This window comes from Pelobates fuscus, chromosome 6 (genome assembly GCF_036172605.1).
Source record: "Pelobates fuscus isolate aPelFus1 chromosome 6, aPelFus1.pri, whole genome shotgun sequence".
In the NCBI taxonomy this organism is placed as follows: Eukaryota; Metazoa; Chordata; class Amphibia; order Anura; family Pelobatidae; genus Pelobates; species Pelobates fuscus.
The window spans coordinates 258,837,309-258,865,244 of record NC_086322.1 but is presented as its reverse complement, the minus strand read 5'-3'; the positions used below and the strand labels follow the sequence as shown (position 1 = coordinate 258,865,244).

General features: G+C 41.7%; 1 protein-coding gene across 1 annotated transcript; it reads right to left on the bottom strand.

Moving 5' to 3' along the window:
* Positions 1-40: 40 nt before the first annotated feature.
* SLC16A5 (solute carrier family 16 member 5) lies at positions 41-26,355 on the bottom strand. The gene is made up of 5 exons (XM_063425419.1): positions 25,925-26,355; positions 15,431-15,648; positions 13,451-13,594; positions 10,716-11,528; positions 41-2,053 (listed from the first exon to the last, which is right to left on the bottom strand). The coding sequence occupies exons 2-5, from the start codon at positions 15,615-15,617 to the stop codon at positions 1,842-1,844; spliced, it is 1,356 nt and encodes a 451-aa protein (XP_063281489.1). The 5' UTR covers positions 15,618-15,648; positions 25,925-26,355; the 3' UTR covers positions 41-1,841.
* Positions 26,356-27,936: the final 1,581 nt, after the last annotated feature.

The window sequence follows — 27,936 nt, the reverse complement described above, 5'->3', positions numbered from 1 at the left end:
ACAACAACAAAATTCAGTTTTGTGTAAAAATATTGTCAGGTTCCATTATTTCATAATAAATTCTCAATTGTTCGTAAAAAAGGAACTGGCAGTTCTTCTAAAAGTGACAGTTTCTCAATCCTCTTACTTCGCAAATACTATTGATTCTTTAATGAGGGGTGATGGGGGAAGTGGGAACCTCCGCAACAAGCCCTTGTGTTGGCGGCATTATTGCCCCAAGTTGCTCTGAGCGAACGGTCGTGCAATCAGTCTATTTTTCCTCCTCTGCTGATATAATTCTTTTTTAATTTATCTTTTTATTTTACCTTTATATAGTTCAGCTCATTTCAATTTAGCTCCCTCTTCACGCATTTCCTTGCTCTATTGAAAAGTCTGTGTTCTCTCTAGTTATTATTTTTATTATTTAATTTTTTATATAGCGCCATCAAATTCCGTAGCGCTGTACAATGGGTGGACTAACAGACATGTAATTGGAACCAGACAACTGGACGTACAGGAGCAGAGAGGTGGAGGGCCCTGCTCAATGAGCTTACATTCTAGAGGATATTTGGTCTGTCCTCATAATTTCATTTAACCTGAGCAGGATTAACCATAAGGAAACCCTAAGTGTCCGACTAGGTCCCAGGGATTAGACAGGGGCTCCAAAATCATGAATTTGCTTGGCCCCATTAACCACCGCTATGTTTAAAAAAAGAGGGAGGCCCCAAAATGGTCGCCTAGACGTGGGTTCTTAATGCTTCTCTGAGTAAAACCTGCAAATGAAAATTATTGCAGTTCTGTGCAGCGAATAGAATATATATTTGCACTGTCAGGAAAAAAAAAGGCACATTAATATACTATAATAAATATTGCATAGCAAGACCTAAGTGTGATATTTCATATAAGAGTTCCTATCTTAAAAAAAGCTAAGTCCATTTTGTGCAAATGACCAGAGAGGTAGTTTCCTTCAACAGTTCCCTGAGATATGAAAAGAAAGTGTTAAACATTGAACACATTTTACCTTTCTTCCTGAAAACTATGGATGGCTCTCTCAAAGTATTAATATTTATTCTGTCAGAGTTAAAAAAAAAAAAAAAAAAAAAGCTATCAATAAACAGATCAACAACTGTTTGAAATGTAACAAGTAGTTGTCATCATCACTACTATTGTAAGAAATGCATTAATGAGTTTGGATGTCCTGGGTATCCCTGAAGTCCCAAGAGTCTTTCGTCTAGGGAGTTCACCCTTTTTAAAGAGGGTAATGGAACATACATTTAGGCACAATTTTCTAAGGTGTGATATATATATATATTACTAATAATTTAGTTTGTAATGTATACATGCCTTACTTCTCAATGGACTGTACTGTGTCTTCAAATATTTTATTTTGAATAAATTAACTACAATATATTCTAACTTTTGGACCTTTTTTTCTTTTTCTTTTTAAGTTGAGATGGTGTTCTCCTTCAGACATCTATTAAGAAAGACATAAACCTGGTAGCCCTTCCTCGACAGCTCAGGAAGAGCTGGCGTGCATCATTTTTTCCTGTCACAGATACACTCATTTACAAAGGTTTGCCCATAGGAATCTCGCACGGCGCACCACCTTGGTGTTGTATTTTTAATTCTGCAGAGATCTCTCATCCTCACAAAGAAACTGATGTTAACATCCAGAGAGAATTCTCCCTTCTAATCACATACATCACCCACTGAGCTGTGTTGTTTTTGTTTTTTTTCAAGCAGAGATGGGAATAAATTGTACTTCCACAAATCCTTAAAGGATAAGGAAGTATAGCCTTGATAATGCCCAGAAAAGGTCCGCAAGTGTAGAGTTGAATAATATTGATTCCTAGGATAGTCATTTAAAGCACATCTTGGTGTGCAGAAGACGGTTTGATGTCTAGAGTCTCATTATTCCATGTGGCATCTGTTGTGGTTTGTTTCTGTTTCCTTTTTGCATCATTTCGGTTAACTATGTATGAGGCCAATCCCATGAAGATTCCAGATGAGGTCACAGCAATACAGGTGGCATAGAAAATCAAGCCGTATTGATCAGTATAATCCACCAGTAAACCTGAAATAAAAGAAAACAGAAGGCTTGACTAAAACATCTGAAAGCTTGATGGAAGGGGATAACATGAGATGAAGAAGGAAAGGGGATGGTCGGGGAGAAATTGGCTAATAGGTAAGAGAAGGTGTAGAACATGGGTTCTCAACCCAGTCCTCAAGGACCCCCTACCAGTCCAGGATTTAGGGATTACCTGGGTGTGTCAAAGGTGTTTAAAAAAAAAAAAAAAAAACACCTTAGACACACCCAGGTAATCCCTAAATCCTGGACTGGTAGGGGGTCCTTGAGGACTGGGTTGAGAACCCCTGGTGTAGAAGGAAGAGAGGTAATAAAGGATACAGTTTTGGATGGATAGGTAAGTAGGGTGGGTAAGAAAGAGAATAAGTCTCAAGAGGAGGAAGCACGGGATGGAAGAAATAGATGGACTATGGAGAAGGAAGTCTGACAGTGATGGAAGGGACAACTGGATAATTACATTCCTATAGAACACTGAATTTCAACTATTTCTAGATTTTGCAAAAGTAGCCTATATTAATCTAGATCCTTGTAAACCAACTGGTTTTACATTTGTGCACAACACCTATGTGGTCTCTGCAATAACACACAGAATTGTATGTAATGAGTCTTTTTTTAGATCTGCCTCTGTTTTCATGCAAGTTAAAATTTTATGCAAGTATTTTATAAAATAGAATTTGATATTCGAGGAAAGTACTGTATGGGATACATTTTATATTCATTCGGGGCACAGCATATGGTCAGGAATCAAACATTCAACGACAAAATGTTATATAATCAGTTGGTGTGTTTGTGCAGATCACTGTATTTCCATTCTGCTTAAAGTCACTTACAGAATTGTATGTTTCCAATGAGCTTATTCATATAAAAATACTTTTGATTACGTATATTAATCTATGCAGAGTACAATATGTGCTCTGTTCTTATATTTATTGTGGGCATTTCTACGTCTGAATTCTTTCTATCCCCGTAGAATATGCCAAATAGTCATTTTTTTCATACGTCATTGTGTGTGAAATGTAACAAGTGTTCAAACATATGCAAAATATGATCAGTCTGTTTCAGCAGAATAAAAAAATGTGGTCACCTTTTGCACTCTTTCAGCTCAGTGCATTTGATAAAAGTTTACGTGTACAACATTGTGAATAATTTATTTGCATAGGCAAAGCATTTTATAAGACTTTTTTTCATGATCACAGTGCAGCATGTGTAATGCATTTTTATAGGCATGCAGTGCATTTTTCTTAGTCTATATCAGTCTATTACATCTGACCAGTGTCAACGTTCCCACGTAGAAATTTTTTTCCCCTTTGCCTATAAATATGTACTCGTGAGACTAAAGTTTTACACAAAGTCATGAAAATAGGTAATAATGAAGTAACTTGTGGCGAAACCGACCTCGCCACGTGTCCTTGGAGGGGGCTGATTGCCCGCCTCTTGCCTTTGGACTATGGACCAGACTTTATGGGAATGTGATACCCCAGATAGCCATACCATGGAGCCTATTCATATAATGAAAGACTATGGGAAAGACTTTAGCTCCATGGCAATTGTACTGTGTGAGTAGGATCTGCGCGCTATTCGGTAGTTTTGTGCGTGCAGATCCCAGCTATCTGGGGATAGGTGAAATGTCTGTGTGTTATGTGTAAATGTGACTTTATGTATTTTAAAGTGTTTTATGTTGTTTTGCAACCATGTGGTTAATGGAGTCTGCCTTTAGTCCTGGGTAATTGGATTACTTCTCCAATTAACTCCAGGGCAGAAGGGAGGAAACCAGGGTGCATTGTGGGGATGTTTTTCTGCCAGCCAGAAAGGAACAAAATATACTTTTAGTAACTTTTAAACCCCTGGTCGGATTCATGCCATTTTTTAATATGTTGTTCCCCTGAATGGATTGATTGTGGATATGTATTTTTATGTGAATGTGATGTATGGTTTTAAAGTTATGAAAGTTGTGTAAAAGTATATTTTACACTGTATGCATAATGGGATTATGTGTCACACTAAGGGGAGGGGATGTGTGGGAGGTAACATCTATGTCATTGGTTCTTTTATGCCTCCCCCTGGGTGTGGCCTGTATGTGTGAGTTGGAAATAAAAGCCAGACTGGGTGTCCCAGTCTAGAGTTCCTGCTTAACCCTCAAAATGAAGTGTCGTCTCGTTCTTGGGGGGAATTGGATTGTAAGCTGACTGCCAAGAGTGTAAGCGGATTGTATGCTTTTCTTGTTCAGCTGTTCCAGTTCGGAGTGTTATTTCGTATCCAGATCGGGAGTTTGGTGTTCTGCAGTAGCTGTGCCTGTCTCTAGAAAAGGGGATTATCGCCTAAACGGATTTAACCCCTCATATGCTGAAACGGTCCGTTACAATTGGTGGCAAGCGGCGGGATCGTTCCTACAACCAGAGGGACAGCTACAGACAACATCCATTCCTGGATTACAAAGTGAGGGCAACGCCAGTACCCGTACAGCGCCCCTATCTACGAAGGATTTTGGGAAAATGGGCAACACGCACACCTGGGCAACACACACACCTGAGGAAGAGAGTGAATTAGAATGGAGAGATAATGTCCGGATAAGATTATGGTATGATGCCCGGGAAGAAGTCCAGTATCAACGGCAGCAGCGCTTTCCTGGTACCGCATACCTGTTGGAGGAACAAATGGCCTGGCGGATGCCGCTTCTGGGGGACCAACCCGGAGGGGAGCGGGTAAGACAACTTGAGTACCTCGTGGAAAGGGAACTGAGCCTGGACGTCTCATACCGGGCACTGTGGTGGTGCACTGTCCAGCCAGAGACGTGGAGGGCAGAGGGCATCCAGCCGGAGGGGGATCACTACACTAGCCCTGGCCTGTTGTGGAAGGCCCTAACAGAAGACGTCGACTTCGGCAGTCCAGCAGAGTCACGGTACTGGGCTATCATGCATTACCGGAGTGAGATGTTACAGGGCCCGAGATCTATTGGACTGGGACAAGACCTCCGCCGTTTCGCTGCCATGGAACAAGGGCTGGAGATGGACTATGTAGAACTATTAAATTCCGGCCCAGATCCCCAGCGGCAGTGTGTACCCCAGGGAGCTGATGGTGTCATCCATCCTCCCCAGCGGCAGTGTGTACCCCAGGGAGCTGATGGTGTCGTCCATCCTCCCCAGCGGCAGTGTGTGCCCCAGGGAGCAGAAGGTGCAGTCCTCCCTCCCCAGCGGCCGTGTGTGTCCCAGGGAGCCGAAGGTGCAGTCCTTCCTCCCCAGCAGCAGGCTGAGTTACAGGGGGCATAGGTTGTTGTTCCTGCCCCCCAGCAGCAAAGTGATATGCCAGGAAGGCAGTGTGAAGTGAAGGGAGAGGAGAGCAGCGTCCTCCCTCCCCAGCGGCAGTGTGTACCCCAGGGAGCTGATGGTGTCGTCCATCCTCCCCAGCGGCCGTGTGTGTGTCCCAGGGAGCCGAAGGTGCAGTCCTTCCTCCCCAGCGGCAGGCTGAGTTACAGGGGGCAGAGGTAGTTGTTCCTGCCCCCCAGCAGCCAAGTGATATGCCAAGAAGGCAGTGTGAACTGAAGGGAGAGGAGAGCAGCGTCCTCCCTCCCCAGCGGCAGTGTGTACCCCAGGGAGCTGATGGTGTCGTCCATCCTCCCCAGCGGCCGTGTGTGTCCCAGGGAGCCGAAGGTGCAGTCCTTTCTCCCCAGCGGCAGGCTGAGTTACAGGGGACAGAGGTAGTTGTTCCTGCCCCCCAGCAGCAAAGTGATATGCCAAGAAGGCAGTGTGAAGGGAGAGGAGAGCAGCGTCCTCCCTCCCCAGCGGCAGTGTGTACCCCAGGGAGCTGATGGTGTCGTACATCCTCCCCAGCGGCAGTGTGTCCTGCAGGGAGCAGAGACAGTCAGTCTCGCACCCCAGCAGCCGGACAAGAGAATGAAAGGGGAGACAGCGGGTTCCCCTTTCCACCAGCAGAGAGAGTGCCAGGGAGAGGAGCCTGCTAACCCCTCTCCCCAGCGGCAGTTTACCATCCAGAGAGAGGAGCTTGTTACACCCTCTCTCCAGCGGCAGCCTAACCCACCAAGGGGAGATGTTAAGCCCCACAGCTGTGCAGATGGGACCGTAGTCCCTGCACTTACAGCACCAGGGGTAGGGACGGTCGGTCCTGTTCCCCAGCCACAGAGCGATATATCCAAAGGGGAGACAATCGGTCTCCAGCAACCAGGCTCCAACCGGACTAACCCCGTGGTAGTGCTGGCAACAGGACAGAGTACCGCTGGTCTCTGCCCCCTCAGCAACCCACCAAGGCAGCCTATCAGCCCCCCACACAGCCGTGGTGAGGCACCTGAACCTGGACAAGATTCTCCCTCACCCAGGTGTAGTAACTGTTTATTGTGGGTGGGCTGCTCTGCTGTTTCTGTCTTGTGGGTGGGCTGCTGGACTAACAAGGGCACTGACCGGCAGGAGGTCAAGTACCCTGTTAGTCTGGGGGGTAAAGGGGAGAAGTATGGCGAAACCGACCTCGCCACGTGTCCTTGGAGGGGGCTGATTGCCCGCCTCTTGCCTTTGGACTATGGACCAGACTTTATGGGAATGTGATACCCCAGATAGCCATACCATGGAGCCTATTCATATAATGAAAGACTATGGGAAAGACTTTAGCTCCATGGCAATTGTACTGTGTGAGTAGGATCTGCGCGCTATTCGGTAGTTTTGTGCGTGCAGATCCCAGCTATCTGGGGATAGGTGAAATGTCTGTGTGTTATGTGTAAATGTGACTTTATGTATTTTAAAGTGTTTTATGTTGTTTTGCAACCATGTGGTTAATGGAGTCTGCCTTTAGTCCTGGGTAATTGGATTACTTCTCCAATTAACTCCAGGGCAGAAGGGAGGAAACCAGGGTGCATTGTGGGGATGTTTTTCTGCCAGCCAGAAAGGAACAAAATATACTTTTAGTAACTTTTAAACCCCTGGTCGGATTCATGCCATTTTTTAATATGTTGTTCCCCTGAATGGATTGATTGTGGATATGTATTTTTATGTGAATGTGATGTATGGTTTTAAAGTTATGAAAGTTGTGTAAAAGTATATTTTACACTGTATGCATAATGGGATTATGTGTCACACTAAGGGGAGGGGATGTGTGGGAGGTAACATCTATGTCATTGGTTCTTTTATGCCTCCCCCTGGGTGTGGCCTGTATGTGTGAGTTGGAAATAAAAGCCAGACTGGGTGTCCCAGTCTAGAGTTCCTGCTTAACCCTCAAAATGAAGTGTCGTCTCGTTCTTGGGGGGAATTGGATTGTAAGCTGACTGCCAAGAGTGTAAGCGGATTGTATGCTTTTCTTGTTCAGCTGTTCCAGTTCGGAGTGTTATTTCGTATCCAGATCGGGAGTTTGGTGTTCTGCAGTAGCTGTGCCTGTCTCTAGAAAAGGGGATTATCGCCTAAACGGATTTAACCCCTCATATGCTGAAACGGTCCGTTACAATTGGTGGCAAGCGGCGGGATCGTTCCTACAACCAGAGGGACAGCTACAGACAACATCCATTCCTGGATTACAAAGTGAGGGCAACGCCAGTACCCGTACAGCGCCCCTATCTACGAAGGATTTCGGGAAAATGGGCAACACGCACACCTGGGCAACACACACACCTGAGGAAGAGAGTGAATTAGAATGGAGAGATAATGTCCGGATAAGATTATGGTATGATGCCCGGGAAGAAGTCCAGTATCAACGGCAGCAGCGCTTTCCTGGTACCGCATACCTGTTGGAGGAACAAATGGCCTGGCGGATGCCGCTTCTGGGGGACCAACCCGGAGGGGAGCGGGTAAGACAACTTGAGTACCTCGTGGAAAGGGAACTGAGCCTGGACGTCTCATACCGGGCACTGTGGTGGTGCACTGTCCAGCCAGAGACGTGGAGGGCAGAGGGCATCCAGCCGGAGGGGGATCACTACACTAGCCCTGGCCTGTTGTGGAAGGCCCTAACAGAAGACGTCGACTTCGGCAGTCCAGCAGAGTCACGGTACTGGGCTATCATGCATTACCGGACTGAGATGTTACAGGGCCCGAGATCTATTGAACTGGGACAAGACCTCCGCCGTTTCGCTGCCATGGAACAAGGGCTGGAGATGGACTATGTAGAACTATTAAATTCCGGCCCAGATCCCCAGCGGCAGTGTGTACCCCAGGGAGCTGATGGTGTCATCCATCCTCCCCAGCGGCAGTGTGTACCCCAGGGAGCTGATGGTGTCGTCCATCCTCCCCAGCGGCAGTGTGTGCCCCAGGGAGCAGAAGGTGCAGTCCTCCCTCCCCAGCGGCCGTGTGTGTCCCAGGGAGCCGAAGGTGCAGTCCTTCCTCCCCAGCAGCAGGCTGAGTTACAGGGGGCAGAGGTTGTTGTTCCTGCCCCCCAGCAGCAAAGTGATATGCCAGGAAGGCAGTGTGAAGTGAAGGGAGAGGAGAGCAGCGTCCTCCCTCCCCAGCGGCAGTGTGTACCCCAGGGAGCTGATGGTGTCGTCCATCCTCCCCAGCGGCCGTGTGTGTGTCCCAGGGAGCCGAAGGTGCAGTCCTTCCTCCCCAGCGGCAGGCTGAGTTACAGGGGGCAGAGGTAGTTGTTCCTGCCCCCCAGCAGCCAAGTGATATGCCAAGAAGGCAGTGTGAACTGAAGGGAGAGGAGAGCAGCGTCCTCCCTCCCCAGCGGCAGTGTGTACCCCAGGGAGCTGATGGTGTCGTCCATCCTCCCCAGCGGCCGTGTGTGTCCCAGGGAGCCGAAGGTGCAGTCCTTTCTCCCCAGCGGCAGGCTGAGTTACAGGGGACAGAGGTAGTTGTTCCTGCCCCCCAGCAGCAAAGTGATATGCCAAGAAGGCAGTGTGAAGTGAAGGGAGAGGAGAGCAGCGTCCTCCCTCCCCAGCGGCAGTGTGTACCCCAGGGAGCTGATGGTGTCGTACATCCTCCCCAGCGGCAGTGTGTCCTGCAGGGAGCAGAGACAGTCAGTCTCGCACCCCAGCAGCCGGACAAGAGAATGAAAGGGGAGACAGCGGGTTCCCCTTTCCACCAGCAGAGAGAGTGCCAGGGAGAGGAGCCTGCTAACCCCTCTCCCCAGCGGCAGTTTACCATCCAGAGAGAGGAGCTTGTTACACCCTCTCTCCAGCGGCAGCCTAACCCACCAAGGGGAGATGTTAAGCCCCACAGCTGTGCAGATGGGACCGTAGTCCCTGCACTTACAGCACCAGGGGTAGGGACGGTCGGTCCTGTTCCCCAGCCACAGAGCGATATATCCAAAGGGGAGACAATCGGTCTCCAGCAACCAGGCTCCAACCGGACTAACCCCGTGGTAGTGCTGGCAACAGGACAGAGTACCGCTGGTCTCTGCCCCCTCAGCAACCCACCAAGGCAGCCTATCAGCCCCCCACACAGCCGTGGTGAGGCACCTGAACCTGGACAAGATTCTCCCTCACCCAGGTGTAGTAACTGTTTATTGTGGGTGCGCTGCTCTGCTGTTTCTGTCTTGTGGGTGGGCTGCTGGACTAACAAGGGCACTGACCGGCAGGAGGTCAAGTACCCTGTTAGTCTGGGGGGTAAAGGGGAGAAGTGTGGCGAAACCGACCTCGCCACGTGTCCTTGGAGGGGGCTGATTGCCCGCCTCTTGCCTTTGGACTATGGACCAGACTTTATGGGAATGTGATACCCCAGATAGCCATACCATGGAGCCTATTCATATAATGAAAGACTATGGGAAAGACTTTAGCTCCATGGCAATTGTACTGTGTGAGTAGGATCTGCGCGCTATTCGGTAGTTTTGTGCGTGCAGATCCCAGCTATCTGGGGATAGGTGAAATGTCTGTGTGTTATGTGTAAATGTGACTTTATGTATTTTAAAGTGTTTTATGTTGTTTTGCAACCATGTGGTTAATGGAGTCTGCCTTTAGTCCTGGGTAATTGGATTACTTCTCCAATTAACTCCAGGGCAGAAGGGAGGAAACCAGGGTGCATTGTGGGGATGTTTTTCTGCCAGCCAGAAAGGAACAAAATATACTTTTAGTAACTTTTAAACCCCTGGTCGGATTCATGCCATTTTTTAATATGTTGTTCCCCTGAATGGATTGATTGTGGATATGTATTTTTATGTGAATGTGATGTATGGTTTTAAAGTTATGAAAGTTGTGTAAAAGTATATTTTACACTGTATGCATAATGGGATTATGTGTCACACTAAGGGGAGGGGATGTGTGGGAGGTAACATCTATGTCATTGGTTCTTTTATGCCTCCCCCTGGGTGTGGCCTGTATGTGTGAGTTGGAAATAAAAGCCAGACTGGGTGTCCCAGTCTAGAGTTCCTGCTTAACCCTCAAAATGAAGTGTCGTCTCGTTCTTGGGGGGAATTGGATTGTAAGCTGACTGCCAAGAGTGTAAGCGGATTGTATGCTTTTCTTGTTCAGCTGTTCCAGTTCGGAGTGTTATTTCGTATCCAGATCGGGAGTTTGGTGTTCTGCAGTAGCTGTGCCTGTCTCTAGAAAAGGGGATTATCGCCTAAACGGATTTAACCCCTCATATGCTGAAACGGTCCGTTACATAACTGTTCTAGCTTATAAATTTAGAAATACAATTTGCAACCAGTGTATTAATATTGTTGTATTTTCCCCTTACTATGTAGCATAATTTATTGAATAGGCATGTCATTTCTCCTTTTCACAAACCTGCTAATGGTGGTCCAACCAAAATAGTGATGCTTTCCAGAATGGTGAAAAGTCCAAATGCTCCGGGAAACCTCTTCATCCCAACAGTGTCCATCAGCACTTGGAAAACTAACGCTCCAATGAAGCTCATGGAGACACTGTATAAAATGCAATAAATTACAAAAGCTGTGAAGGAAACCCAGGACGCACATACAAGATTACTGAGGCCATTCAAAGTCACTGCGAAACTAAATAGGTACATCAGTCGACCAGAGAATATCTTCTGCTGAGATATAAGGCCAGCTATTGGTCGTACAAAGATATTGATAAATCCAATGAGGGACAATAGTAAAGCAGCTGTTGATTCCTCCACCCCTTTGCTGGTAGCATAAGGAACCAAGTAGAAGAGTGGTAAAACAAAACCAAGAACCATCCACGTGACACCAATAGTGAAGATCTGGTAACGGCGATGCCGAAGCAGAAGGTCAAAAGCCATATACCTCTGAATTCCTTTACCACGTTCCATCTCCTCGCTTTCATTGGATTTACCATTGGGTGAGTTTAGAAGAGCATCCTTCTTCGATATTGGGTTTGGTGATCTTACTGGTCTCATAATGGCTCCACACACACAGCAATTAAGCAAAACTCCACCAAAGATAAGGAAGGAACCCCTCCATCCTAGTGACTCCAGCAGGTGTTGAGAAGCCAACGGCCATAGAGCCATTCCAATAGAGGCCCCTGTGGAAGCCAGAGCATTGGCCAAAGTCCGGCGTTTGATGAAGTAGTAACCCAGTACTGTAACACCTGCCTGGAAACAGAAGCAGAGCCCCAGACCTAATTGCAAATTGAGAAAGAACAGTGAATAACACAGTCTACAATGAATAACTATTTTAGTATTACATCATATTAATCAATTATATGAGTCAATGATTGGGTAAGTACTGCAGTTTCTCACAATACCGAAAGCAATTGTCATTAAACCGATTACTTCAATGAACTAACTTCAAGCATTTTATATTAGTGCAAACTGCCTAAACATGACATGAGAATACATTTACAATTCAGAATGCTTTTCGGCTAATGTACTCTCTCATGGACTTTACTTATTTAATAATTGAGCATATTTAATTTGCCATGTCTATTTAACACTTGGCATTATTATTATTTTCACTACTAACAAACCGCACTTACAAGAGCTCTGTATCATATTGCTAACATTTGACATCTCTCCAAGCAAAGTGAGGAATCTAAAATTATAACGCCAGTGTTTGTGAATTATGACTCTCTAAAATGGACAACGATGTTGTCTTCAGAGTACATTGACCTCACAGTTCAGCACATCCAGTAACAAAACCCCTGTAGCTAAATTTGTGTGCACCAATTACGTGAGTCTTGGGGGCTAAGAGAGATCACAGACACAATAATGTGAATGTTATTTACACAACACACAATGTCACAATCCACTATAACACAGTTATTTTTAAATGTAGCATAGAATTATTTTTGTGTGTTATATATTTTTTACAAGTATTGTATCATGCAAACCCTAACTAAATTTTTGGCTCAAAAAAGTAAACTTTGTGAAAATCTTAAATTTGAGCCGAAAGGCTTTTTGGAGGCACAACTTCTTACTAGATATTGTTCAATATTGATAGCATTCCCTTTATTACTACTTATCTATGCATGATAAAGAAAATGCACAGTATATCGCACACAGAGGGATATTCTCTATAGTGTGAACTATCAAGAAGTCAAAGTGAATTGAAAACAAATTTAGAATTTTAGACTGGATTAGAAAACAACTTTAAAAGGGCTACTCACTAAAGAGAGAATTCAAGGTGATTTGAAAATGAATTTCAGATTTAAAGTCAAAATAGCCAAACTGGAAAAATTCTCCAAGTGAGCTGTGCTTTCAGTTTGGCTACTCTGGACTTAAATTTAGAATAACGTGTAAATTCACCTTGAAGTCTCACTTAAATAAGTCAGCTAAGGTTTATTTTGGCAATTTGTGAGCTAAAATATTAAAATTCACTTTGCATTATTCATACTTTAATGATTAACCCTGACAGCCAGCTGTCCCAGATGGGGGTGATTGTGTGTGATGGGAGTTACTATGAAAAAATGGTATGTTACTGAAGTTTGTGTTGTGTCGAAAGAGGAATGCATAAAAGTTGTGAACTATTCACCATGCGTAAAAGGAATTAGACATGTAGGTTTTGTTACCAATATTACCATAACTGGAAAAAATTATACCTAAATATTTAAGAAGACTGAAAACCTGTCTCAGCGTAACAGCCAGTATAACAGTACAGCCTAAATGACAATGACTCACAAAGCAGTGACAAATATTGCATGCAGAGCTGCAGTGTGTATATGTTCAGATATCCGTTTTGAAGGTATTATCTGTTGTAGTGTTTGTCATAGTACTTCAACGGTTTGCCTCTTACCTGCAATGCTGGTTGACTGGCACCTGGCTTCTGCAGAGCTGATCGTATACTGATACAGCCGTTCATTCATTAGCTGGAAGGATCAGCCCAATGTTCTCAGCCAATGAATTAATCTCTGTCCATTTAACATGCACAGAATTAACATAAGCCAGTCTCGGGCAGAAATACAAAATATCTCATAAAAATATCGTTTCATACTAAAACACTGCACATACAGAGTATTGCACCATGACCACTTCAAAACACTTGAAGTGGTCATGGTGCACGGAGTAATCCTTTAAGTCTAGATCTCAAAACGTGGACACTCACCTCCCACAAGTCCAGCACTCAAGTAGAGATGAATTATGGTCTGTGAGAAGGAACTAGCAACCATTCCTAATCCACACAAGAGACCCCCAATCATCACTGTTATTCTGCATCCTAATCTTTCCACCATTACACTGCACAGTGGACCTGCAGAGGGAGACAAGAAATACGTGTATTACTGTAATAAGATAGATAACTACTAAATGTTGGTTGAAATGGGTGGTAGGGTAGAAAAGAAGACATCTACAATTAATATAAACGTTTACTCATACACTGAACAAAATTATAAACGCAACACTTTTGTTTTTGCCCACATTTTTCATGAGCTGAACTCAAAAGATCCAAGACTTTTTCTATGTACACAAAAGGCCTATATCTCTCAAATATTGTTCACAAATCTGTCTAAATCTGTGTTAGTGAGCACTTCTCCTTTGTTGAGATAATCCATCCAAGACCATCACCTCATGTTGCAGCATGATAATGAACGGCCCCATGTTGCAAGGATCTGTACACAATTCCTGGAAGCTGAAAACATCCCAATTCTTGCATGGCCAGCATACTCACCGGACATGTCACCCATTGAGCATGTTTGGGAAGCTCTGGATCGGCGTATACGACAGCGTGTTCCAGGTCCTGCCAATATCCAGCAACTTCGTACAGCTATTGAAGAGGACTGGACCCACATTCCACAGGCCACAATCAACAACCTGATCAACTCTATGCGAAGGAGATGTGTTGCACTGCATGAGGCAAATGGTGGTCACACCAGATACTGACTGGTTTTCAGACCCCCCGATACAGTATAATTGCACATTTTAGAGTGGCCTTTTATTGTGGCCAGCCTAAGGCACCCCATTGCAATAATCATGCTGTCTAATCAGCATCTTGATATGCCACACCTGTGAGGTGGATGGATTATCTCGGCAAAGGAGAAGTGCTCACTAACACAGGTTTAGACAGATTTGTTAACAATATTTAAGAGAAATAGGCCTTTTGTGTACATAGAAAAAAGTCTTAGATCTTTGAGTTCAGCTCATGAAAAATGTGGGCAAAAACAAAAGTGTTGCGTTTATAATTTTGTTCAGTGTAAATCTCTACTGTTCTAACAGACCTCTAAGAACTATGTACAATATAGCTTTAGTAAAGGATAGAAGTGAATTCAAAAATAAGGAAATATTTACATAAAAGCTAATTAAACATCGAGTAGCTATAATCTGACCATAAAATGCATTACGTGTATATGAGGGCAAACCTCTTTGGCTGATTTTTTTGCCTAAGTTTTAGAAAATGGGCAAGCTTTAGTACACAGCTAATCTGTGTGGTTTTTAAAAATTATTTTTATTAATATGTAAAATGTGGGCTAGCATTGGCTATGACAGTACAGTAGACCATTTTAAATACAAAGTTAAGCAAATCAGGTTAAATTCACTTGCTATTATGAAAAACACGATACAGAAGTAATAGGCCTGAGATCTAAAGTGAAACTATATATAGATTACAACAATATTAAAAAAAAAAATACTCATTATATTTTTAATAAAGGACACTCTCAGCACCATACCCACTACATTCCTGCGCCAAATGTAAATAGTCAAAGGTTTAGTAACTGTCTAACGTTTAACCTAGGGTCCATCAGTCGCCACTCCCCACCTCCTCTCTGGGAGAGCCGGAAACTCCTGCTAGGAGCTTGTTTTAGCTCTCCTGTCATGCTGTGTAATCTAATTGGTTTAGCACATTAGCTGATCACTCTCAACCAATCAGCTAAGCTCAAAATGTTACTGGAAGGTTTGGCTGCTTACATTTGGGGTGCAGGAAGGCTGGGCATTTCTGGCACCATAACCACTACAGCATAGTGCTGTAGTGGTTATGGCATTTGGAGTGTCCCTTTAACAAAACTAATGACTGATTTTCATTTAAATATAATGCCCATTGGTAATGGGGCCAGGTTACACCGAGTGCAAGACAAACGAAGAAGATACTAACCTCCTGCATGTAGAACGGCCATAATAATGGATGGGAACCAGGAAGTCTCTGTGTTCGAGGCCTGGAAGGAGGTCTGGAGGTCCGTATAGTACACTCCGATGCAGGAAGGAAATCCCAGTGTCATCCCATGCGTCATCATAACAGCAGCAAGCACCACCCATGACCACTTCCCATCAGCAGTTTCCATAGTTCCAGCTTTTATTGATCTAGTTTATACCCTGCACAGGAAGTAGATATGTTAAGGTTAATTAAACAGATCATGACTTTACCTTCTCTTTAATTTATTAATTAATAATCTTGCAGGGGACATTAGTAACTACATTAGTTTGGATTTGACAAAAAAAAAATAGGTAGGGTAATCTGTAAGACTGCTCAAACAAGTGACGGATGTGTTTAGATATAGATCAAATCTTGATACTTTTGGGAAGAAAATAAACGGGCAAATCTATATATAATGTAATTTTGTAAGAAAAATCATTAAATTAGAAAGATCCAGATATACTTATAGACAATGGACTTGTCAACAGTGTACAATGTCAGTCTGCAGCTACAATGACTAGTCTATTGTTATCATGTATTAAAAGTAGTGGTTAAAACAGAATTTCATGTTTTACTAAATCTATGTAAAAGGAGCAATTTTGCTCCATAACCATGGTGACATCCTACGACAACATTACAAGTACAGGGAAAATGGCTGACTCTGTCTGTTCATTCCTTGTAGTCTCAACACAGATGCTGTGACATGCTAATACGAGGAGTATCTGAAAAAATATTCTGGTTTACCCCAACAGCGCAAGAACAAACCTCCACTTAGAAGCACCCTCCTATTGTGGCAGCCTGTGGAGTGACTTTCTCTGAATTCTATTTTTTAAGACTAATCTTTTGAGGTGCTCTTGGAGAGGCAGTATATGGCTGTGAAAATGAAAATTCTGAAAGCCCAAGATTTATGAAAAGCAGTTCCTAGGTGGTTCCATTACAGTTCAGTTTATAGGCACTTTCTCCATGATAGTTGACTCTGGCAACTTTTTTAAGGGACTCAGACTGTCTTTCAACTGCTATAATGACTGAAGAAGACTGCCTGTCATAAGATCTTTTGTAGCATAACCCTTGTCTTAATTTAGTTTTATAGATAACTTTATTGTGCTTGATAGAGAAAACACACCAGATTATTACAGATAGAAATGTAATTTGCTATGTTTTAAGGTCTGTTTTCTTTAAAATACCAAGGGAGTAGCTAAAAAAAAAGGGTGTGCCAAATTGCTCACAAAAATATTAAGCTGTACTGTGAAAATATATCCAAACGTTTAATTATAACTCATTAATATGACACACATAAAAGGGCAATTCTCATTAATAAAAGCAAACGCACAACTGTATTTCGTGTCATATTAATGAGAGTTATAATTAAAAGTTAGAATATAGTTTTACAATACAGCCTGATATTATTGTGAGTAATTTGGCGCACCCTTTTTGCAGTTACTACCTTGGTTTTGTATTACTCAGTGTGGGTTGCTGCCGATTTATTTTTATCTTTTGTTTATTACCCACATACTCAGTTCTATTTTCTTTAAACCTGTACTACAACACTGGCATATTTATAGCCTCTTTTTTTCATTTATTTTTGACTTTTCTTGCATCACATACTGCATGATCCACCAGGGCTTGTACCTACTTGTTTAAAACGGCAAAGTGGGTTTGGAACGCTTAATAAAAACATATGGCTAATAAGAATGGTTATTGGTGAGTAAAACGAATAATGCAGAGCTTTTACAGGCCATTTTCTTGTATGCGACATGAGGAGCAGTGTAGGCAGAGGTATATGTACTGAAAATAGCTCTTATGGTAAGCACTGAAATTGCACCCCTCACTCTTCATACATTTGCACCCATCTTTTAGACAAGGTGCAAATAAAAAAAGCTAAAAAAAAAAGCAAATAAAAAAAGCTAATGTAAACAAACTCCAGGGCCTGACGGTATTCACCCATGAGTGCTTAATAAGCTAAGTGTGGAAATAAGTGATGAATCTAGATGTGGTTTCTGATAAAGGATTGAATGAAGGCAGCTGTGGTTTCTATGTTCAAAAAGGTTTCAAACTTATAGACCTGTGAGCTTAACATCTGTGGCTGGGAAAATACTTGAAGGGATATTATTGGTGAGAGCAATGTTATTAGCAAAAATTTAGCAAGGTTTTATGAAACATAGGACATGTCAAGCAAACTTAAATGCAAAGATGTAAGTAGAAGTATAGAGTGTTGAAGTAGAAGTGATCTACTTGGATTTAGTTCAAACTAAAAGAAATTGGTCTAGATTAAAATTCTTGTTCTTGGGTGGAACATTGGCTACAGAGAGTTGTCATTAATGGTACATTTTCAAGCTGGACAAAAGTGGTAAGTAGTGTCCCTCTGGGTTTTGTTCTGGGACCGCTTCTGTTTAACATATTTATATATGATCTTGAAATAGGAATTAAAAGCCATGTTTCAGTGTTTGCAGATGACACAAAACACAGAAAAGTAACATACTGTGAGCAGGCCATTACTCACAGCAGAGGGATTAGATATATTGGAGGACTGGGCACTCAAATGGCAGATTTCATTCAATGTATTAGGTGTGAAATACTCCGTGGCGATCCAGCAGGGACTAGCTTTGCTTGTTGGACTAGCGAGTCCATGATGAAGCAGCAGATGGACACTTTAGTAATCACTCCCTCAGCAAGTCAGAGCACAAGTTTGAAACATCCAGCATCTGCGCTCTGACTTATAGAGAGTACCGGACAACAAGAGAGCCATTAATGAGGTCTGCACCCACCAGAGGTGCAAACCTCATGTTGCCAGCTCTAATCACCACACCAAGGCAACCTTGCTGCTAACTTGCTGCAGGGCTCCAAGATAAAAACAAACAGCCTTCCTGGCCACTGCTCAGTGGTGCCCTCCCTCATTAAAGGGACATTTCAGCCTGCTAAAGCAAAGTGGGTTTGGAACGCTTAATAAAAACATATGGCTAATAAGAATGGTTATTGGTGAGTAAAACGAATAATGCAGAGCTTTTACAGGCCATTTTCTTGTATGCGACATGAGGAGCAGTGTAGGCAGAGGTATATGTACAGTGTAGAGCAGGGTTCTCCAAACTCTGGTCAGCCAGACGTTGCTGAACTACAACTCCCATGATTCTCTGCTATCTATTTCATTCAAAGAATAATGGAAGTTGTAGTTCAGCAACTTCTGGAGGAGAGGCAGGGTTTGGAGAACCCCGCTTTAGAGGTTAACTGCATGTCTCTGCAGGTTTCTTTTGTGAAGTTGCAGAAATCAGCACTTTTATAAATTCACCTCTTCTTTTATGTTATTGGGAATAACTGAGAAACTCCCTCATTAACCTACACCTGAGGTCGTAAGAGAGGAGTTATCTGTCGACGGAATGTTTCATTTCACAATTATGTGCGCTGTGAGAAGTGGTTATATTTGCATATTGTGGTAATGGAGGTATATTTGCATATTGTGGTAATGGTACTTTGCTTTTTTTTAATCTTTGTTCCTCTAACTCTTTTTTCTTGTGACAGTTATATTTTCTTGTGTTGTTTTCTATAAATACAAAGCTCTTATAGGCTAGTTACTGTTAAAAAAAATAAAGAATTTAACTCAAAGTTTCTTTGGAACTGTTGTTTATGTCTGGTCCTTTCAGGGATTCCAGTGGAAGAGTTTTAAAGCCAAAACCACTGCATCTTAATTGTTCTAGCTTTGGTGCTTAGACCCGGTTTGTCAGCCTTTGGTGTCTGTCAATCAGATAGCCACCACAGGCAGTGCCTTATGAAGTCTTTAAATAAATTAAAGTCACTACAGTGTTGGGTTGATTGTTTCTCTATGAGCAGTATGCGATTGGATGACCATGGCAATTGTTGCTCATGTTCAGTATGTTCCCAATGGTCCTCTATGATAATCTTGGGGCTCCAAGTCTTAGGCTGGGCAATTGATGGGCTGTTATGGAGAAGGGAAGTAAGAGCTTATTGGCAGTCTCCAGTAATGACTAACAACCAAACAGTAGTGTAGGCAGTGCATCATGACGTGGCCCAGTCAGTTGTTTCGGCTGCTTCATTGTAGTCCATAACATCAAGTATATTTAGAACCATAGATGCTTACTTTGGAAAAGTTTAGTCAGGCTGAGGTGAACATAAGTTTTTGGAAAGTTTTTTCATCAAACATTGATAACAAAATAAAACAAAACAAAAAAACTAAATCTTCAGGGTATACAAGAGTTTAGGAAATCGGATAAATTTATATGGATGTGTCCAACTATGAATGACAGAGGAAATATTCCAACAGTCAACGTCTTGATAAATTGACTAAAAGAGCAAAGATGTTTACTTCATATAGATGGGAAAGTTTTTTTTATATGAATACACCTAAATATTAGAATTTTACAGTTTCCAGGATTATCGAGAAATACGTTGTTTTGACTTCAATAGCTGGAAAAGAGAGGTGTGAATGTTTGTGCAAGTCTTTTTTCAAACTAGATTACAAACAGACGTAAAACCATTATACATTTCCAACGCTAACAATAATGCACCTGCCGTGTAACAGCTTTCTCTCATGCTTGCCTATAAATGCAGGTGTCTGTCTTGTTAAAGTGGAGCTGTCAACAGTTGGTGACTGCTCTGTCTTCCTTCATTACAGAATAATGTCCCTGAAGCATTTACTGACAGGTTACAAGTTAAATAAATGTACAAAAGTTAATGCTGACTCTAAATCTAAAAGTATGTGTGTGTGTATAGATTATATGTATATATACACATACAGGAACAGATTTACTCTATCCTCTGCCCCGTGGCCATGCTTTTAGAAGAGCATTTCTGAGCAAAAACAGCACATAGATCTCATAGTTGAGTTATTATATGGGCTTAAAGCGAGTGCAGATAATACACATATCTGATAGAAAACAGATACCATTCTTACAGTGGGTCATAAATATTCTGTGTAGGATCACAGAGTGCAAATATAGTAATGTATAGACATACTCAAATGCGTGCAGGCCTCTGTGTGTGTGGCCCTATCTATATATGTAGGTATATGTTTATGTAGGTATATATATATATATATATATATCCTATAGACTGTAAGCTCATTTGAGCAGGGCCCTCTTCAACCTATTGTTCCTGTAAGTTTTTGTAATTGTCTCATTTATTGTTAAATCTCCCCCTTTGATAATATTGTAAAGCGCTGCAGACTATGCTGGCGCTATATAAATACCAGTAATATATATATATATATATATATATATATATATATATATATATATATATATATATATGTAGAGATTGTAGCCGTATTAGTCCAGTGATGCAGATGCAAAAAACAAATAAAATTGTTGTCTTTTAATACCTTTTTTACTGGACTAACAGAATTTTGGAATGACAAGCTTTCAGGGGAAGCTCCCTTTCTCAAGTCTAAAGCATTTCTGAGCAAAGACGACACAACGAATTCAAAGTTGAATATATACAGTATCTCACAAAAGTGAGTACACACCTCACATTTTTCTAAATATTTTATTATATCTTTTCATGTGACAACACTGAAGAAATGACACTCTGCTACAATGTAAAGTAGTAAGTGTACAGCCTGTATAACAGTGCAAATTTGCGGTCTCCTCAAAATAACACTCAGCCATTCATGTCTAAGCCATTGCCACAGCACATACCATCAACTTGAGGAGAGAGTCAAAAAGGAGTAGCAGTATTATGAGGAGAAAAGATAAGAGGCTCAGTGTTAGAGAGATTGAGTTTTAGAAAGTGTGAGGGCATCCAATCACAGATGCAACTGGTGACACATTCTAGACCAGCAGGGGAGAACAAATATAACTTGGGTTCATCGGCATACAGGTGGTAGCAGAATCCAAAGGAATTAATACGTTTTCCAAGAAAAGCAGTGTCAAGAGAAACCAAAAGGGAGAGATAGGACAGGAACCACGAAAGGACAGTGTCACAGAGATCGAGGGAGTGTAGAATTTGCAGAAGGAGAGCATAATCAACAGACAGGAGAGCAGAAGTCTAGACAAATTAGTATTGAGAATTTAGCCTCATTAGTTAAATTATTAGGTAATTTAATCAGAGTAGTCTCCGTAGATGAGGAGGGCAGAAGCAAAATTTGAAGGGGTCAGGGAAAGCGTTGAGGTTGAGAATGCATGTTAAACGTTTGAAGACAAGTCGTTCTAGAAGCTTTTGAGGAGAAAGGATTACGAGTATAGAAATGGAATGGTAGTTAGAAAGTAAAGACGGGTCAAGAGGTGGCTTTTTAAGGATGGGTGCGACAGTAGTATGTTTAAGGGAGTGGTGACAATGCACCACTGTATGCAAAGGTGGGGTCCAAAAGGTGAATCGAGTGAACTTCAAATGAAGAGAAAGAAAGCGATGGGGTGGCTAGAGGTTTGAAGGGGCAGTTTGGTTAAAGCAAAAACCCCTACCCCACCACCCTTACTGTACATGTATATATATATATATATATGTATATACGTGAGCATATTTATATGTAAGCATATGTGTTTGTATGTGCACATAGGTATAGTATGTTGTCAGACACATTATGCCAGAAAATATGAATATCGTTCTATTACTCACACTGCAGGTCACAATTACAAAAATTATATCACAGACATTTTTGTAGCTATTTAAAACCAAACAGTGGGGGAAAAAAATCTGACATTGAGAAAAGTTGAGAAGACAAATTGTTCATTGACACCCAAATGCCTTATTAGATAATGGCCAAATTCAATTTACAACTTCGAAACACTTCGACCACTTTAACTAAGACGGTAAACAAACAGATTTTGTTGATGCTGGCAAACTATAAAGTTTAGTAGTTTAGTTGCCCAGTTAATTTGGTTTGCATACATTTGTGGAAATAGTTGGTTATTAGAGATTGTCTAAACAAGTCAATTATATTTTGTAGAAGCAGCAAATGTGATTTATGCTTCTTTATTGCATGAGATATTGTAATGTTATACCATTTCAGTTCATGGTCAAGAATAATAAATGTTAATGCAACATATTATATTGAGTTATTGCATTGGTTGGTGATACATTCTTTGAGCCAGTAACTAAATTGCCCATTATCCAAATTTCATTTTCTACTCTGGAAATTATATTCTAGCATCCTTGAAGCAATTTTCTTTGTTAAGCATTGTATGATCACTGATTATGTTACTATCGTATAGATTGTTGTTGTCACAATAAATTATATTTTAAATAATATAGTTATTGTACGTTATATTGTATTGAATTAAAAATTAGATAGAACTACAAGAATTTAGGATCAGAGACAAAATAGAAGGTATCTCTTTATATAAAAAATGTATGCATGTTTCTATAACCAATATTGCCACATTAATATCCATATTAAAATTAATTAAGATTTTTAATATTATTACAATTATAAATGTATTCATATTATTGAATATTTTCACAAAATAATATTTTTCATGTTTTGTCCTACAATTATCTCTCTGCAATGTATATGTATAGGTGTTTATGTATGGGTGTATGCCCAAATGTGCGTGTATATATATGTGTGTATATGAGTATGTATGAATATATGCGTGCATATGTATATGTATGTAGGGATGAATATATGTTTGTTTGTTTGTTTGTTTGTATATGTATGTGCAGGTTTTACATATACCTTCATGCATATTCTGGATTCTTGAATGTGAGTACATGCATTCTTAATCTGTATAATTTTTTTTTTAAAACTCTCACCATTCTAGTACTATCTCCGGAACGTTTTTTTTTTTTTGGAGGGGAGGAGGGAGAGGGGGGTTGTTTGTTTTTTTCTATCAGACTGGTGTTATCTGCACTCATGAGGCTTTACGCCCTGTACCACAACTTAACCTTTAGTTCTTTGTGTTATTTTTGCGCAGACGTACTTGAGAAATTGAGGATCTCTCGAAAAATATCCTGTCATTCTCAAATGCTGTTAGTCCAATACAAAGGGTATTATGAGATACTAATTTCAACTGTTATTTTACATCTGAATCACTGGACTAATGCAGCTACAATCGCGACTCCAGCACTGTATATTAGGGATCGACAGATTACTGGTCTGGACAATATTATCGGGCAATATTCACCATTTTAAGCAATATCGGTAACTGCCGATAATGATACTGATATTTGGCGATATTTGGTGCATGCTTCTTCAGCTCCTCTCTCCTACTCTCAAGAGTTGCACACCAGGCTTTTGAGAGTTGGAGAGAAGTCCTGATGGAAACAAAAGATAGTGTGCACAGGGTCCCGGCTGCCGCAGGCATTATTGGCAATATTGGTATCATTATAGGCCCATCTACAATGTGAGTACTACACAATTAACTAATATTACAGACAGGGCAGCGTACACACAGCCTATCCAGTGGATGTGTGTATGCTGCCCTGTCTGTATTATTAGTTAATTGTGTAGTACTCACATTGTAGATGGGCCTATAATGATACCAATATTGCCGATAATGCCTGCGGCGGCCGGGACCCTGTGCACACTATCTTTTGTTTCCACCAGGGAGCATTGAATATCCCTCCCTGGCCACAAGTATAGGGCAGGGAGAGTGGATTAAAAAAAAAACTGGACCACCAGGGAGTGTAGCGTATCCCTCCCTGGCCACAGGTAAAAGGCAGGAAGGGGGAATAAAAATCCACTGGACCAACAGGGAGTGTAATGTCCCCCTCCGTGGCCACAGGTAAAAGGCAGAGAGGGGGGAAGAATATTGGTAACAGTTATCGGTTATCGGCCTGAAAGGTCACCGAATATCGGTATTGGACCTAAAAAAAAAAATCAATATTGGTCGATCCCTACTGTATATATATGTATAAATATTTAATAAAGTTTGGCAACCTATAGCATGCCTGGATACCATGGCAACGCTCTGACTCACTTGCAAAGCGCCAAATCAGAGTGAGAGCCAGAAGTGGTCGGCACCCATCAATAGTGAACTGAAGATTGTGAGTTCCACCACCAAACCACAAAGGATTAATAAGTATTCCTGTCCCACTCCATGTCCAAAAATATGTTTCTAAAAAGTTTATTTTAGTAAAGAGCCCCAACCCAACAACGCCCCTGCAAACACCCCCCCCCCCACACACACACACACACAATAAACATATAGACACTACAGACAGCTCTCATACACAACCCCACAGACATCCCAAATATTTACACACACAACTCCACAAACATTCTCCCACACACAAAGCATCACAGACTCTACCACACACCCAATACTACAAACAACCCACATACACACACTTAACATCACAGGCAGCCCACATACACGCATCATACCCTAAATAGCACATATACACAATACAGAGACAACACACACATTTGATATTCACTTTGAATTCCTGACAGCTCTAGTACAAAATTCTGTTATTTTCTCTTCTGGACAATCCTTTCATTCCCAAATCATTCATTCATTATTACTATCATAAGAAGGATATTTCAAAACATTCCCTCACCCTCTGTCACTTGGTCTCTGTGGCCCAATAACTTTGCACTCTGACACATTCCCTAAGTGAAACCTTGGTCTCTTTAACTCCCCTCTGATTCCTGTTCTCAATGACATCCCCCCCACACTTCACACTGTTCCCCAGCAGTCCTTTATTTGTGTCCTTGTCTCTTGTTCTTTCCATCTCAATCTTTCGCCTTTTCTCACAATTTCTTTTAACACTGCCTTCTTTTTACACCTTTCTTCTCCTCTCTCCCTCCTCTTAATTCCCTTGTCACAAAATCTTTTCTGTTTTCTCCCTCCTCCTCACCTAATCCCCAGGCTTTTATCCTTGTAACCCTCCTTCCTTTATTTGTCATGGAACGGAACAAATGTGACCAACAGACACAATCCAATGAAGAAGTGGTCAATAACAACAACAACAAAACAAATACGTTAATTCTACATCCAATGTTTCAGCTCTAAATGAGCTTCATCAGGAGTTACAGATAAGCATGGCAAAATATAAACAGAATTTATTATCAGGTGCACTTCATTGATTATTGATCATTACATTTTATACTTTGTATGAGGAATACACATTTAGACAGACACAGTGTTCACTCTAAAATAATATATGAAACAATAGATCCCATTATCTAACATTAAATTATCATGGTATGTGTTTGTGTGTGCACATAGGTATAGATGTATGTTGTCAGACATATTATGCCAGAAAACATGACTATTGTTATATTACTCACACTGCAAGTCACACTTAAAAAATGATATCACAGACATTTTTGTAGCTATTTAAAACCAAATAGTGTGGATAAAGTTTTCCATTCACTCACAACTCGATGTTTAGTGAATAATCCCCAAGGCAGAGTCATAACAAGTCTCTGGCTACCTTCTGATAGGTATAGATCGCATATTTAATCCCAGAAACATAATCTTCTAAAACAGTTAATGATCACCTAGCGTCAGGAGTGCAATCACTCCGTAACAGTCTGTCCCACTCTCCCTCCCAAGTACTTACCAATTGTTATACTAATTCGTTTCCTTGTCGTCGTTGCATCTCCTGGGCACAGAGCTGGGCAGATACTGCTGGCTGTTTCCTCTCTCGGTCTACCTGCCTGTGTAGTGGAAAGTCTTCTCCACCCTCCCCAGGACACGCCTGCAGGTGTTCAACCAATCCCTCCCCTTTCACCTGCATTATGCCTTGATCTGGGTAACAGTGACACAGCAACACTCCATGCCAGGGGATGGAGTGAATGGCATCAGATATGGCTGTACTAACAGGTCATGAGACCTTTCACCCAATCTTCCTTTTGGAGAGAGCATCTCTAGATACTGTCGCAACGTGGATTTTATCTCTCTGCTGGTACACGCAGGTGATGACTTCCAGAGATCATCTAGTAGTTTGTTTTTGCCTGTGATTACCCAAATTAATGTTACATAGGTGTCATAATATTCAATGGAACTCTTGGGGATGAATACAGGGTTCTGAGCAGATCTCAATGAAGAAAAACTAACACTGGATGTGGTCAGGGCAGATTTAGGGAAGTGGAAACAAAATATGCATGGCAGGAGCTAGTGAGAGACTGTATTTCATCTTGCACATACCATCCTGCTAGTGGCAGGAGTCTCATAGTGATTGTGTCATGTTAACCCAAACAAACATTACAGAGCAGTTATGCAAGTGAAGCCACACCAACAGCAAGCCTAATAATAATGATGCCCTTATCTGGGAACTTGCTATCTGTGGAAACTACAAGAAGTGCTGATTCATTACTACACAGCTTAGGGCACTGTCACTGGTTAAATATCACTTGCATCGACCTTTCTTACTGAATTAACACACCATGCAGCAGTCAGTGAAAATTACTATCAAATCTCTCGCTGCTTCCTCCTTTAAAGGCTGTTGTGAGTCATACAAGACAAAAAAAAATAAAGAAGTCAAGCCCTTTTTTTTACAGTTTGATTTCTTACCTCTACTCTACTCTACTCTACCCAACTCTAATACCATTGACACTTCCTAATCAGGAACTTCTGTTTTATTTCCCGAGCTACGCCCTGATCGCACTCAGCATCGTAGGGTTTATAGTAGTGGAGCCAAGGAGCAGCGCCGTCGCAACCCAGGTAAGAAGTCAAACCATTCAAAAATGTTTTGCCTCCTTACAATGAGCGGACGCCAGACAATCCTGGCACCATAACCACTACAGCAATCTGTAGTGGTTATGGTGCTTGAAGTTTTCATTTAACATATCTTCCTGGTCAGCTAAAGCCTAAAGGGACACTCATTGAAGTTGTCTGGGTGCATAGTCTCAGGTCCTTTAACCCTGCAATTGTAATTATTGCAGTTTTTTCCGAAACTGCAATAATTACTTTTGAGGGTTAACTCCCCCTCAGGTGGCTATCTACCAGACAGCAACTAGAGGGACTTGCGTGTGGTTCGGCGAATTTTGGTCGCCTAACTGAGGATATCCTCACGCTGTGCAAGAGGACATCCAGAGTCATGTAAGCCCCATAGGAAAACATTATACATGCTTTCCTATTGGGGAAATATAATGAGAGTGCGGCCATTGCTGCGTATGCACATTAGGTCTTCCCCTCCGGCTGACAACTTTTTTTTTCCTGGCCCTATAGTTTCCCTTTAATACATATGTACACAAATATAGTGTCACACACATAACCTTAACTTGTACTTTTTGTGTCTAAATAGCTTCTCCAGGAAACCTCCCAGTAGTTTCCTTTAAATGCTATATATAAACCAGTAGTATGGGGAGACAACTATAAACAGAAGAGAAATATGCAATAGTGTAATATAATTTTAACCACTATAACCCGCATCAAAATTGCACTCACGAAAGGTAAAGGTATATCAGTTAGAGGTGTCTCCCCCGAAATATGAAGGGTTAACATTCGCTGTCCGTCTGGATGCCTTTTGGTTTAGAGATTTTTAGAAAATGGAAAGGGAAGAGAGGCTGGGAGATTCGACTTTGGGGTTAAACTGTTCTCAAATGCTTTAACCCCGTAAAGTAAGCCAGC

Bases quoted from the DNA above. Each gene is read 5' to 3' on its own strand.
- SLC16A5 (XM_063425419.1), bottom strand. From the start codon at position 15,617: ATGGAAACTGCTGATGGGAAGTGGTCATGGGTGGTGCTTGCTGCTGTT. The intron at 13,595-15,430 runs GTTAGTATCTTC...CTCCCTCTGCAG, and splicing joins GGCCGTTCTACATGCAGGAG to GTCCACTGTGCAGTGTAATG. The intron at 2,054-10,715 runs GTTTGTGAAAAG...CTTTTATTTCAG, and splicing joins GGTTGGACCACCATTAGCAG to GTTTACTGGTGGATTATACT.